Below are 14,121 nucleotides of genomic sequence, written 5' to 3'. Positions count from 1 at the left end.
AGTAAGTGTGAAAGTAATGAATTGTGCGCTAATGACAATAAATTACTGTACTTTGTTTCCACAGGAAACAGTCTATAAATTGGTTGACAGGCGATGTAAATGTGTTTTTTGTGTGTCATAAATCATCAGCAAACATTATGACACCTGTGGATTTTCACAAGTAAGAGAACTCCTCTTTAAAGTCACCCACCTGCTTGATATTTCACACATAACAACAAATGATCTGTTCTCTGTTCATCATGCACAAATTGAGCAATTAGTTATGATGGATACAGCAGTATTTATTATTTCAGGGGCATAACAGTGAAGTAGGAGCAGATTTGATAGATCAGACTGTTTATGTCCAGTAAGTGAATGGTATCATGAGAAGACAAGTGTCATTCTTAAATGCATGGAGTCCTTTTGGAATGTCATTGTGTGTGTGTGTGTGTGTGTGTGTGTGTGTGTGTGTGTGTGTGTGTGTGTGTGTGTGTGTGTGTGTGTGTGTGGGTTGTTTGTCTGATCCCTCAATCTCCAGGGGCAGCGGTTGCCTCTCTCATCACCCAGCCAATGTGACTGTCACTCCCAATCTGCACTGAGAGGGGAGCCTTTGTCTATTTTTATAAATGTATTCATATTCATTAGTCCTGAGTGTCATTCATAGCAGCAGTTCTTTAATGTGGCACACAACCATCAGAGGCTGGAGGAGCCTGCCTCTTCTCATCCCACAAATTAATAACACAGGCAATCACTGCAAAGGTGCCTACTGTCAAACAACAATGGCTCCTGATTTCCATCATTTGCGCACACCTCATTTCCACATGACGCACAAAAACACTCATCAGTGGTCTCCCCTTGGGGAATTTCAACAACAAAAATACCATTGTACCAGCCTTTGAAATATGAAATCATTCATTTAAGTGAGAAATAATTACAACTCCTCTTTTTTGTTGACCCACTACAACATTCCGCCTCATACCATCTTGGTGGCAGAAAGTTAATTGTGCAGAATAACTGGTGTGAACTTTGGCTGCTAATGAGAGCAATTAGGCGTCAGAATCGCACAAGATTTCACTTCCCCCCTTATTCAAGGAAAGCACACTTTCTCTTGATTGGCTTGTATGTGTCACATAAGGCACATGATGAGCTAATTTCAAAAAGTCAACCTGAGCGCAAGAACCAAGACTTTCTCTCAGACTGATACCTGGGAGGGGGGGGGGGGTGTTATAGAATTACAATGTGTGACTGTTTCTATATTGTACATCCACTTGCTTATGCACCATTTTGGGCGCTGTGCCTTCTAAAGTAATGGAAGTGGGCTGCTTCTCACAGCCTTGCCATGTTTTTTTCATGGCCATTGTTTCTGCTCCACCCCACTTTAAATCAAGAGCACAATGCATCCCTCCCATGCCCCACTACCCCACCGTACTTCACTCTGGACAACATTAATAAAACAAGCTTTCAATGATGCAGAGTGCAAAGCCAGAATGGGCTCCGAGCAGTGGTGTGATTAAAGCTTTTAAACACCACCACCCTTTGAGTTTGCATATGTCAGCTCTGCAGTGTGTGTTTGTCATGACTGGTGGGGTACATGTTGTCTCTATCGTTTACCTGGTCCCTTTTTCTCTTCTTCACAACTCCTTACTAATGCAGTGGAGACAAGAAAAGTGCTGGGCCCACTTTAACATACAGTATATAGCAACAACAGGAGCTTCAACAATAAAATCAGAGTGGGGTCCACAGAGGAAGATAAAAGTGGACGGGCAACTGCTATGCTTCATTGCATCTATTGTCCAGTTCTAACAGCTGTACTTCTTGCTATCTTTGCATACCGTACAAACCCTGTCAACCCACTTATTTCACTCGGTTCCATTCCCTACAATTACATTTCATTTTATGTTGCAGCTTTTCTCTTCTTATACAGTCACAAAGCTTTGAGTAAAGCACTTGAAAGTCACTAGCGGATCAGCATAACAAGCACTCAAAGAACACATTTGTTAATGGCAAATTCTTCTCACAATTCCTTCTCTATAATCTAATGAAGGCGACCCCTAGAGTGATCACAGAAATGGAAAAAAAAGCTTTTTAATTGAATTTCATAAAATTAAACATTGGCCAGAGCAACTTCATTAAACTGATATAATCCCACTCACTACCATTTCTGCTGTCCCCACAGGCAGAGAACATGTCCAGCATTGCTACAATAAGATATGTGCTCAAACATTTCCTTTCACAGAACACGGAAATTACCCCTTTAGAGCCCCTTACTTGCAAATAAGAATAGTTTGACAAGCAATCTAAAATCTTTGAGGACAATGACACATACATTTTGCCCGAGGCCTCCGCAACAGAAACACAAGTGTTAGCATCTGCAGCCATCCTATGTCCACATGTAGAATTTGCTCACAAACACGAGGAAACCCTCCCTTTGTTTCTGCCGTAATGCACTAGCTTAAGTCAGGCATCACAAATCAGTTTTGAACCATCATATGTATGTCACATATGATGTAGATCGGTTTTGGCTTTACTCTATTGGGTAAAGCTCTGTGTCAGCCTAGAGTGTGTTCACATGTCCGCTCCATCTCCAGTGTGGAGACAGGGAGCCAACATTGTCAGAAGACTTCCTTGTGCGGTACAGTACAGGTCCCCAAAAGGGGACGCTCGGGCTTGTTTGTTTAGGTACGTCTCTCTGGCTCTGAGACAAGAGGAGACAGTGACCGAAGCATTTGGGACATGGCAATCCCCTGCAGAATTAAGCAGGCTGCGTCTCAAGCCCAAGTGACAGGAAATCTTACTCAGATCACAAAAGGCAACACTGATTGCGTCTGACATGTGCATCCTCTTCCCTCAGATGCAATGTCTTTGTTTTGTCTGGATTTCTTGTGTGTAGGCATTTGTATTTTTTCAGCACTCTGTGTGTATGTGTGTGTGTGTGTGTTAGACAGGGGACATTTTTTGCCCCTCAGCCTACTTCTCTACTAAAATTACTACATATTGCCTTTCTGTAAGAGCATGTTAAGAGCTGAACAGTGTGTAAAAAGACTCATTCTAAAATAAACAATTAGACTCAGGGTAGGATATCCAGAAAGGGGTTGTGTCTGACGGGCCAAGCTCACCACTGAAATAAAGGGGTGAATGTATAAAAAGGCTGGCAGAGGGAGAATTGGAAGGGTTACTGTTTGGGCTCAAACTGGGCACACTAATCCCTTTGATCCCCCCATTTTACTGTCAGCTGTTTCCTAGCTACCGTCGGATCTGCACAGAATTTAGGATTTGTGCTACTGTATACCACAGCAATCTCTACCCCACTGATGCAGCGCTATCCTTTCTTTCCTCCATCAATACCCCCCCCCCCCCCCCAGGCTCCACCAATTGCCTCCTCACAATGTCCATAGCAATACTTATTTCTTTTTCTGTTCCCATTTTGCCATCACCTGACTGCAGTTGGCAGCGACTGCAACATGGCATCGGGACAAGTTAAATTGGAAAGTATTTTGCACAAAGGACTATAAGAGCATGACGTTTCACATGGAGAAAGCTGATTCAGATTTTGTCTATTCACACGAGACACCATGGCTCTGCCCCACTTTCATTAGTTCTGCCAAAAACGGCATGCAGGTGCATATGTCCGAGTTGGTGAATGTGTTCACATATGAGTGTATATGCACTCTTCTGCTGTGTGCGTTTGCGCATCTGCTAACATGCCTTAAAGCAACAAAGGCACATTTATTGGATTCCTCTTTCAAGCTTCCCTTGAAATTGAAATAAATAACTGTATCTGCACAGGATTTATTTCATCCGTGTCAGTTTTGTTTGCTTTCAGAGGTCCAAAGCCCCACAGACTTCACACTTAACCTCTGAGGAGCACTACCAAAATGACCCTAATCATTACAGGCAGAAAGACATGCTGCACTTCCCAGTGTGTGTAACACGCATTGTGTGTGCACGCTGTGCAAGAGCCTAGACACATTTGACTAATTTGCTGTTAAAATAACAAGGAAATGCTGCGCTACTGACTTTAGACCAGGTTTTTGTTGGTCAAAGATAGCAATCTTTGAAAAAGATTGAAAAATACGCCAAGAATTTAGTTAAACACACCTCCCTGTAAGACCAGCACGCCCATGGGCGCATAATTGGGCGCAGGGGCATCTGCTATTTAAACTAAGTGGGCGCAGGACAGGAAATTAACAACTGCGTTGGTCTTAAAATAGCAAAGACACTTGTGTCGGGCTTTGTGCCGCGCTGCGCAGTGTGCAAGATAGGGCCTGAAATCTTAGCAGTCAATTCTTTCTATAGCACATTAATTAATATTCATACAGATCAGTATCGGTAGAGAAGATTTTAGTTAAATATGTCATCCGTCATTGAGCATTCAGATAATGTAGTTGTAACAATGCCCTTATTCCTGTGACTAGGTTTAAAAAAAAAAAAAAGATTTACCACAGAAAACATCAAGTTTACATTTTTTAGGTCTGTAAATATCTCTCTACATTCAATGTGCCTGAGGAGAAGAAAGCAGGCCTCCATCTAGTGTTGGACAAAGGCTTTGTCTAGGCTTTGACACGTGGTTGAATCCTCACATATGGTTTCAGTCTCGCACCTGAAGCACTTTCATGGCTTGTGCTGAAAGACCCAGGAAAGGGAATCCAGATGTGGCATAAGCCATTGTCAGCTCCCATCACCATCACACTTCTGAACTGACACTGTGCTGATGTTAGAGGCAAGGACAGTGGTCAAAGACATGTGTACATAAAAGCGCTTCATGGTTGTGTCTGATAAAGGAACATCATCTAAATAAAAGAGAAATGCATGTGGAGCCAGAGTTTGCAACTTTTTTTCTTACTTCCATGTACTTCCAGTGATCAACACCTTACTACAACACTTGGTGTGTGTTACATTTACTTCTCTATTATACATTAAAGTGTTGCAATACTACAATGGCATCCACCTATACTATATACGCATACCAGACTGGAATTCTTTATCAGCAAACACAATGCACTGCTGGATGAGATTGTCGGTTGGAATTTCTTAAGATTTATCTTACGTGAAGCACTTGTGTGTTCCGCACTTTAACATCCACACTAACGTTGCCTGGTATGTCTGTTGCAAGCCATTTGTTTACAGTGAAGGTGGAGCACTGTGAGGAAGAAACCAGGTGTTGGGGAACAAAAGTGATATCCAACATGATATGGAATCCCATGTGGCCAAGAACAGGACAATGGGGAGTGGGAGTCAGCTCTGGTCCTAATCAATTCTGAGCACACAGCATTGAGATGCAGCTTGAGGCATTTCGCCAAGGCCCCTAGTGGGACTGGTAGGCCAACTGCCAAGCACAGCCGGAGCAGCAAATTCAGCCCTGCAGATGGAGAGCACGGACGCTTCTTCTTTCTAGACAAGACCTTGCCAGTGGATAGGAAGTATGCCATGAACTGAAATAGCTTATCCGCTCACCCTTGCCCAACCTGCTGACCCCACCCCCATCCATGGGGCATGGCACATAAACAAAAAAATGCTTTCTTCAAAAAGCAAAGTTAAAGTTGGCAGTATCAGCTAGAAGATGCTTAGCTGACATACCAAATGGTTTGTTACACAGAACCAAATGAAAAGCCGTCGCTGGAAACTGTTTGAAAAAGGGCACACACTTTAAAAAAAATGCCGGGCACGTGATTAGATGCGTGGCCATTGCGATTTTTGCGGGGTCTCACGATATTTGTGCTATCACTTTGACAGTCAAACAAGCAGGCTGTGAAGAAGAACTGGATGCAAAAATGAAATATTCTCTTCCGGTGTTATCCAGTTGCATATGCAGTGGGGCTTGTTAATCAGACTTGCTTGTATTTCTTTTTACATGTTTCTGTATGAGGTGAAACAGCAACATTGGGGTGCGTATCCATTGTTGTGGTCTGCTGCTTTTCCCCCCATCCTGTGTGTGTCGTTTCTCCTTTTCCTCTGTCTGTCTTGTCTGTCTTTGTATGAGGGGGCTTGCCTAGAGGATCTAGGTCAAGATACGTGGCCACTCATCTTTGCTCCGTCACCTGCACACCTGATTCCCATCTCATCATTCACCTCTACAGCTTTTATACCCGGGCTGACCACCTCTTCAGCGCCAGTTTGTTACATACACCTTCGTCGTAACTAGGCTCGGTGGTTTGATATTTTTGTCTCGTGTTGATCTTTTTAGATTCATGATTGAACTTAGCTCTCTACGCAGATTCCACTGTGCTGTTTGTTCCTGTTTATCTCTGAGCTGCTGTTCATTCCCACTCCGACCTGCCCCCTGCTTCGTCCAGATTTCACAGTGAATCTAGCATTGCTTCAGTTTTCGCCCTCGCTGGATATTTATCTACGAACATTAAAACAACCTGAACGTCTTTCTGACTCCTGTGTTGTATCTCTGAGGTCTGGGTTACACTGAGATCATAACATCCATGTCATCACTTACTTGCTGTTACTGCTGGTAACATTACCAATTGCTGTGACTGGCTTAATTTGAGGTCAGCTGAAGAATGGAGCCAAATGTCAAAATGGGAATTCATTCATGTGAATGTACAGTACAAAGACAAATGTTTATAATAACAGTAGTTATTACAAGGAGAGGGAGGCGAAACACGGAACTCACACCCCCACCATTTCTCTATCTCTTTGCCTCTTTTGCCATTTTATTTACAACACAAGAACACACTCACCAGTACCCAGGAGGGGCAAGCTGCATGAGAGCAGAGATTCAGTGTGCACATTATGCTGTAAAAAGGCATTGTTTCTCACCACAGTGTTCCTTGAGTTGCTTTTGTGTTGTTTAAATGTTTACATGGAACAGCTTGGGGGCTTCAAGACAGATGTATGGTCCAAGAAAACAGCCTTAGCACAATCCTTGTTTTCCCTGGATGAAAGTAATGACACCATTTTGAGAGCTTTTCAAATCGCTCCTTAGAATGATGCTTTGATGAAGCAGCATGCATAACAGAAATTTACCAAAATATCTATGATATAAGATCATTATATTGGACAAATTAAATGAATTGTCCCACTTTGAGTCCTTGAGACATTTCTTTTTGTTCTTGACAATTGAAGAGGTGCCTCCTGGCCCTGTGTCAGATTGATTAGACATTTAACCAGGAGAATTAATATGTGAAGAATATGTCTATTCCCCCTGCAGCGCTCCTCCCCTTAGCCTCATCAGTAAACAAGGAGACATGGAAACAAAACCACTCTCAGCTATGATTAAAATTGGCCCCCAAAGAAGGACTTGCCTCCTCAGTCAATGCTGCTAGTATTAGTAAATCTAATTTGAGAATCCTATACCTTTCCTTATCTGTATTTTCCCCCAATAGGACAAAGAAAGGCTGTATGTGGGTAAAGAAAATCAGTCTGCATATAATATTTGTGTGGGTTAGGATCTTGTCTTACCCAACAGGTTGCATCATCCCTTGAATTATCCTGCCTATCATAAAAAAAACGTAGTTACTATGGACCTTCTTTTAGCCAATATAATTCTCAACACAAACTCACATCATAGTCATAAGTACTTATCCCTAGCACAGCAAACCTAAACTCCTGCATAGTGCGTCATCATTTCAGCCAGCTACTCTAATATGGCAACGCGACAGACTCGTGGTGGGAGATAGGATTCTTTTCTCCATGCAAATAGTCATTACCATAGTCCTTCGGGCAAATGGCAATTACTGGGCAAGGGGTGAATGCCAAAACCCTGTGGTAAGAGTTCATTTGATTACATTTCCATTATGAACTATAAACACAGTTTTGCTGCTCAGCTGAGCCAATTAAAGGCCTCCTTAAGCTAAAGAATGTTGACAGCACAGTGGCCCGATTGTTCTTCAACAATAAAGCCGATTGTAATCATTTGTCCCCCTTACACAGGTCTGAGGTACTTTTCTTTATTTTCTGAAACATTAGCATTGTTAGTATTTTTAACAAAAAAGGCGTTTTCATTCATTTATTTCGAATGTTTCTGCCAGAGAGCGCAGATTTTCTTTTGTTTTTTTCTAACTCAGCTGTGATATGTTCCATCTTGGTGAATAAAGCCTCCTGTGGCAACATGAATGAACGTGTGTAGATATCATTCGGCAGCCTGAGAGAAAGCAGCCAACCAGCCAGACATGGTAAGCAGGCGCTCAAGACACACAAGGAGCCTCAATTAGAAACCAGGCTGCCACCATGTTTCACCTGAGGCTGTGCAAGCCACTAGCTGGTCTTTCAGAGCATGAGCCATGTTGCAAAGAAAACAAGCATTTAGTCCAAATTTCAGCAGACATCTGTTAGCTCTCGGGAGAAGTGAACATGTTTAATTAACCACACTTCACCAAACAGGGTAGATACATATGTCATAAACATGCACAGTGTGTGATTATGATACGGTGGATGTGAAATCCCACGTCACTGTGCACCATATGGGACTTGTGACGTGATCAAAGTGCTTCAACGTCCTGGTAAAGCAAAAATGTATTTGTTTGGAGTCTGTCAAACCAAAGGAAAATGTGTTAGTGACCACCACGCCAAATTTGAATGGTTAAAAAAATGGCCAAACATATAAAATTAGGTTTAAAAAGCGTGAAAAAAAATAAATAAGCAGTATTCTCTGCTCTGAGACGCTGGGGGCATGTACCCTGAAAACACTGAGCCAAAGAACGAGCCACTGCCATGGGCCGCTGTGCATCTATAGCCTCTCCTTGCAGCTGTGTTAGATCGCTTGGATGTCCACGTACCGCCAAATTTTTGTAACCGCACAGGCTTTTCCGGACATGTCCGGACAACCACACTGCTAGGCTACAACAGCCCAGACTTTAAGATTAGGAAAAAGCAGGGATTTCATCACATGTGGCTCCGGATTTGTTATTATGTCTAAAATCAGATGCTCGAGGCCAATGTGACATCAATGTGAGTATGTAGGTCTACGTTTGTGGAGCTACATGCAAAACAGATTAAGCTTTCTATTCTTTGTGAAAGAGCGTTGTATGTGTGGGTGGAGTCGATCTGGTTTATCATCAGTCTTTGGAACTAAGAGATGCCTTTGATTCTATTAAAACTGTCTTATATTTCTCTTGATGGAGTTGTGTAATCTTGTACACATTGATTTTTCTATCTTTCAGTAGATGTGTTTGCGTGCGGGTGTGTACTGGTGTGTCACTGATGTAGATGAATTATGATCTGGTGCCCGCATTAGAGCAGGGAGTTTTAATCACACAAGGATTCAGAGTGTTTTAAACAAATGCTTTTTTGTAAGCATGGTGGATTATCATAAGATTTAAAGATTTGAAAATGCCTGACAGCTGTCAAGCTGCATAATACCGTACGTCCAGTAAATTATAGCAGCTGCCGGTTGGCAGAAAGTCCATGCTGTTTAAAAGGAACATACAATAAGCGTCATCAAGCGCATGCACACACACAAACAAAGACACACACACACACACACAACAACATGCGCATAGTAACACAGTCACACACGGGTAGATTTCAGCAATAGAGACTTTGAGGAGGGGTGAGAAGATACAGAGACCGCTAAGAGACGAAGAAAGACAAAACCTCTCATCTATTTACTTGCTATTTCGATGAGGGGGTCTAAATAAGTCTAAAAATGGCATGCTGAGAGCAGCCTGCGGCAGGAGAAAGGTTCCCTTGTGGACTCTATAAGGTATCCTCCTGTGCACTGGAGCAGCCAGCAGTATTAAACACAACAGGAGCTTCAGTAGGAACCTGTTGAAAAACAAGTACATGCCACCTCCAATCCCCCAGGGACCTTGTGTGCCTGTGTGCCATCTAATTTATGACATCCTCAGGGAATTACTACAGCCTCTCTAACTTTATACACAGGCAAAGGCACAGCCTCACTGCCAGTCATTTGCAAACACAGATACCCCATGAGGATAAGATTGGCTTCCTACTTCAGAAGAACAAGACCTCTGGCTTGTGGGAGGACCCCCTGTAAAGACTACAACTGCGTCTTCACTAAAGGACCTAAAGCAGGGATTGCGCACTATAGAGGAGGTCCTTCACAACTGAAAGAGCAGGCAGACAGAGGAGTGAATCTCTCACCAATGCTAATGTGCATCCGGAAACATTCAAGGGGCCTGAATACCAACTGCAAGATGAGAAAGAGGTCTGTTTGGGGAGGAAAGGTAAAACCTTGTGAAGTAGCTTTGAAGCACTCAACAGATCCTCACAGACTCCAAGCATGTTAGCTTGAGAAAAGGGTGGTAATAACAGCTAAAGGAACTGTGCCCTGCATAATAAGAGACGCCTGAGACTCTTTTCAGATAAGGTTGGGAGCACTTTAGAGCAATGCAACCTGTTCAAAGACAAACAAGCAAAGGGATTATGCTGCTTTTAGCACTCTGGTGCACTGAGCATTGTGATTATAGGATGGGGAGTGCATAGAGAAGCCATTTCTCATATGAGTCAACTTCCAATACAATACATTTTTCCTTCCTTTGGGACCTATTGAAGTAAATGGCTCAAAGATTTGTATGTCAAATATGCATCTTTCTTTTGTGGCTCTACATGACATGACCCTGGGGTTGGAATCTGAAGAAGACGCTGAGTGTCATTAATGAACAGTACATCAAGAATGCTAATAACATTGATAGCTCAGTAAGCCCACACAAGATACTTTGTCCTTAATCAACTTACCTTCAGTTTCTCTGACAAATGGAAGTTATGCTTTTCCAATTCTGAAAAATGGAGGCAGGAAAGATTTGCTCTTGCTGGCTTTTTCTCTTATTACCTTCTCACTGGTCAAGAAGCATATGCCATTCACTGACAGATGGCAAGTGACAAGTCCCAGTATTTCCCAGTAATTGTATGCTTAGTGTAGATCATGTCCACACCTGTATCCACATATTTCTGAATGTGCTGGATGTTAATGAAACTTGTCTTGTGATATATTCATTATGCTCCATTACTTTCACAAGGACTGCAAGTGAGAGTCCGAAAATTGACATCAGGTATGTCTTTGCTTTTAATGTGGCATATAGGCAGGAGGGGCTACAAGCAGTGAAACTATTTGTTTTGAGTTTCCACATCCAGGGCCATTTTTTTTCATATTACACTGGAGCTAATTTTTAAATGTTATGAAAATAGAATATCTAGAAAATTTAAAGTTACAGACACAGATTATTTAAGAGCAATATACTGTATCCTAATGATTATCAGGTGACTGATGCATTTTAAATTGCTCACAATGACAAATCATATGGGCTCATTTAAACCAACCAACATTTGCTTCTATATATTGGCGCACAGTTTTGCAGAGGTTGGTTGTGCTCGTTGAGCTTTTGCAGCATGCAAGTGGTCTTGTAGTTCCAATGGGGAATATGTGTTGGAAGCGAATAGGACAGTTTATACACGTTGTTGTTGGAGGAAATGAATTTAACAATTGACTAATTTAATCTCATTTAGTGATTGTCAGGCATTGTGCTTTAACTGGTCTAAATTCGGCTATGTAACCACATCAGTAAAATCATGTCAGTTTTGTTTTTGGTCGCCCTAATATTTTTACCTAACCTGTTTGCCACTATACAGTTTTATCCATACTTTCTTGTGCGCTTCTCTGGTCGCCTCTAACAACAATATTAGGGAGACTGAAAAAAATCTGAGTTGTGCTTCTTACCTTGAGCCCGAACTCTGAGCATACAACTCGCAAACAGCAGAACCCAACAGGAGACCCACACCTGTCCGACCTGTCCAGTCCGTCCAGCTGTAACCATGGTCCGCGGCGCTACCGACGACCCACCGGTGCGCCTTCCCCTTCTCCACGCTGGGAACATGTTGCTCGGTGGCCACACGTTCCCGAGAAGAGCCCTGGCTGTTGCTGCTGCTTGTCCTGTGGGTCACAGTGCTTACTGGTGATGAGGTTGAGTGACTGGGGGATTGTGGAGAGAGCTCACTCCGCCAGAGAGCACCAGGCATGCAGACAGGCACGCGGTAGTATGAGAAGCCTGTGGACAAGTCCCGCATGTGCAAGGCGGAGTCAGTCCAATTGAATTTGCTCGGCTGTCAAGTGTGCGAAACGGAATATTGACATCCTCTTCTCACTGCTCCGAATAACCACTGCATGTATCTTAGAGATAATGAAATAAAAATAAGGAATATAATACGAGATGGTGGAGCCACACACAGTTTTGTCAGTTCATGTGATGTCTAGATGACAGTTTTTGCTCAAACTGACATTTCTTGTAAAAGAAGTATATTCCTCTAATGGTCCTCTAAAATTAAATTAAAAAGATCAGCTATGTGTATATTTGTTCTCTAAATACCTTCCCATTGCAGCTGTCATTGAGCAAGGCACTTCACATTAGTGAGCAGCAGAAGGCTGCCCTATTGCTCCTTGTGCTGTTAAAAGTGTAAATCGACTCAGTCCACCTTTCTACAGAGGTTAAAAAAGCCTTCTTGATTCAAAAAAAATGACCTCTATTGTGCCATTCTGTCCTTACGGATGTTTTTTATTTGAATCGACCATAGACAGATAGCAGTGCGCACAACCCGAGCCAAACTATGCCAGGACAAGTGCTCTGTACGCTATTGCCACCACGCGGTGGAAAGTGATAGGAAATGTTTATTTAGACAGCTGTGATTGATTGGTGACACATTAAAGCTAAAAGCCTTGGTTTCAAAACTACCTGATGACAACTTAATCTTTCCAAATAGGTGTTTTTTAGATGTTTACTGCCAAGGATAAAGCATTAAATGGGAGGCTATGATCCCCGTTCTATAAATCTATTTGTTGTGCATTGGCCTCAGTTAACCCTGGCTCTGTGGTGTGGTTAAAAGCAGAACAGCAAAACCATTGCACAGACAAATGGCTTAGGAAAAAGCTTATTCGAACAGTTTAACGTGATTCAGAAATTAGTCTGTGATCAAGAAGGATGGCAGGCTGTCATCATATGTGACAGCTCACCCCATCAGAATGCAGACTAAGGATAAATGGCACATGTTCACACTTCTGAAACAGAGGAGGGTACATTTGGGCTGTGATGCCAGCTTTGTTGTCCTTGCTACTTTTGAGCTCACTAAAAAATGCATGTTGGGCAAGGTAAGCTTGAAAGAGCTGTCACAATATGTCTGCCTTAAAAACATACCAGTATGTGCCATTAAAGTTTGTGAGTAATATCGACTAACAGGGAACATCCAAGCTATCATGTGCTATAAGCCTGTAGCTGCTTTTCAAAGAGCCTGGTTTTAGTTTAAGCAGAGGTGGTACTGCCAGCGGGATGTTTCCTCACCTCAGTCCCTTTAATTCTCTGCTTTGTATAGTCCTAAAGATTATCTGTTCCCCTGTCATTTGCTCTACAAATAACCAACTTCCTATTGTCGCCATGTCTTACAAAGTCTCATTGGAGCTCATTCGTTGTCAACCATTGCTCACTCCCTTCATTTTCTCTCCCTTCACCTCGCTGCCACCCCATGCACCAATCCCCTCCTGATAATGATGTGCTGATTATGAGGCTCTTAGGCCAGCAGATTGCTCTCCAGTCTCATTCGCATGCAGTGGAAAATTGCTGCTGTCTTGGAGCCCCCACCCTGCTGTGCATATCAGGCAGGTTGACATTAGCAAGCTGCTGGGAACAGTGCTCAGGCACCAGGGCAGGTGCTCTGTCTCTGTCTCTATAACTGTTCTGCAGCAGAGGAAACAGAGGCTGCCTGATGCCACAAACTACACTGGGGTGGGGGGGTGGGGGACGGAAGGGGGGTTGGTGTCAAACAATATGGTATTGTGCAGCTGACATTTATACATACTGTATGTGAACCAGCTATTGACTTGCCAAGTGAGACCCAGTGTGTTACAGTGACCCAGTGTGTTACACTGCCACATCTAATTTATTAATCTACTCTCGGAAGTGGTCCAGTTCACTTAAATGTGTCTTTCATTTCAAAAGGAAATGCATTATTATGTGTTTATACAAAGCACTTCCTATGCATATTACAAGTAAACTAAATGACAAATAAACTTGTAATACATATATAAAAAAGAATTATATGAAGTAATGGCATTTTTCACATGGTATGGCAAGGGTCCTTGATAGATTCAATTATCAACATCTTAACCTATACCTACCTCTTAACAAGTCACGTTTTCTTATTTTAATAGAAGACAACATCTTTCAAGAGTTTTTTTCATCCATAAAG

At 42.5% G+C, this 14,121-nt stretch overlaps 1 protein-coding gene across 2 annotated transcripts in view; it reads right to left on the bottom strand.

Annotated features, from left to right (window-relative positions):
* The window catches only part of sdk2a (sidekick cell adhesion molecule 2a), an 85,729-nt gene extending 73,722 nt beyond the window's left edge, over window positions 1-12,007 (bottom strand). For both annotated transcript variants that reach the window (XM_034894685.1, XM_034894686.1), the window contains exon 1: window positions 11,606-12,007. In XM_034894685.1, coding sequence (XP_034750576.1) covers window positions 11,606-11,762 — 157 coding nt within the window. In that variant the 5' untranslated portion in view covers window positions 11,763-12,007. The remainder of the gene's footprint in view (window positions 1-11,605) is intronic.
* Window positions 12,008-14,121: the final 2,114 nt, after the last annotated feature.

Source organism: Etheostoma cragini, chromosome 15 (assembly GCF_013103735.1).
Source record: "Etheostoma cragini isolate CJK2018 chromosome 15, CSU_Ecrag_1.0, whole genome shotgun sequence".
Classification (NCBI taxonomy): domain Eukaryota; kingdom Metazoa; phylum Chordata; class Actinopteri; order Perciformes; family Percidae; genus Etheostoma; species Etheostoma cragini.
The sequence above is the reverse complement of the archived record's forward strand: the minus strand, read 5'-3'. Positions and strand labels throughout refer to the sequence as shown.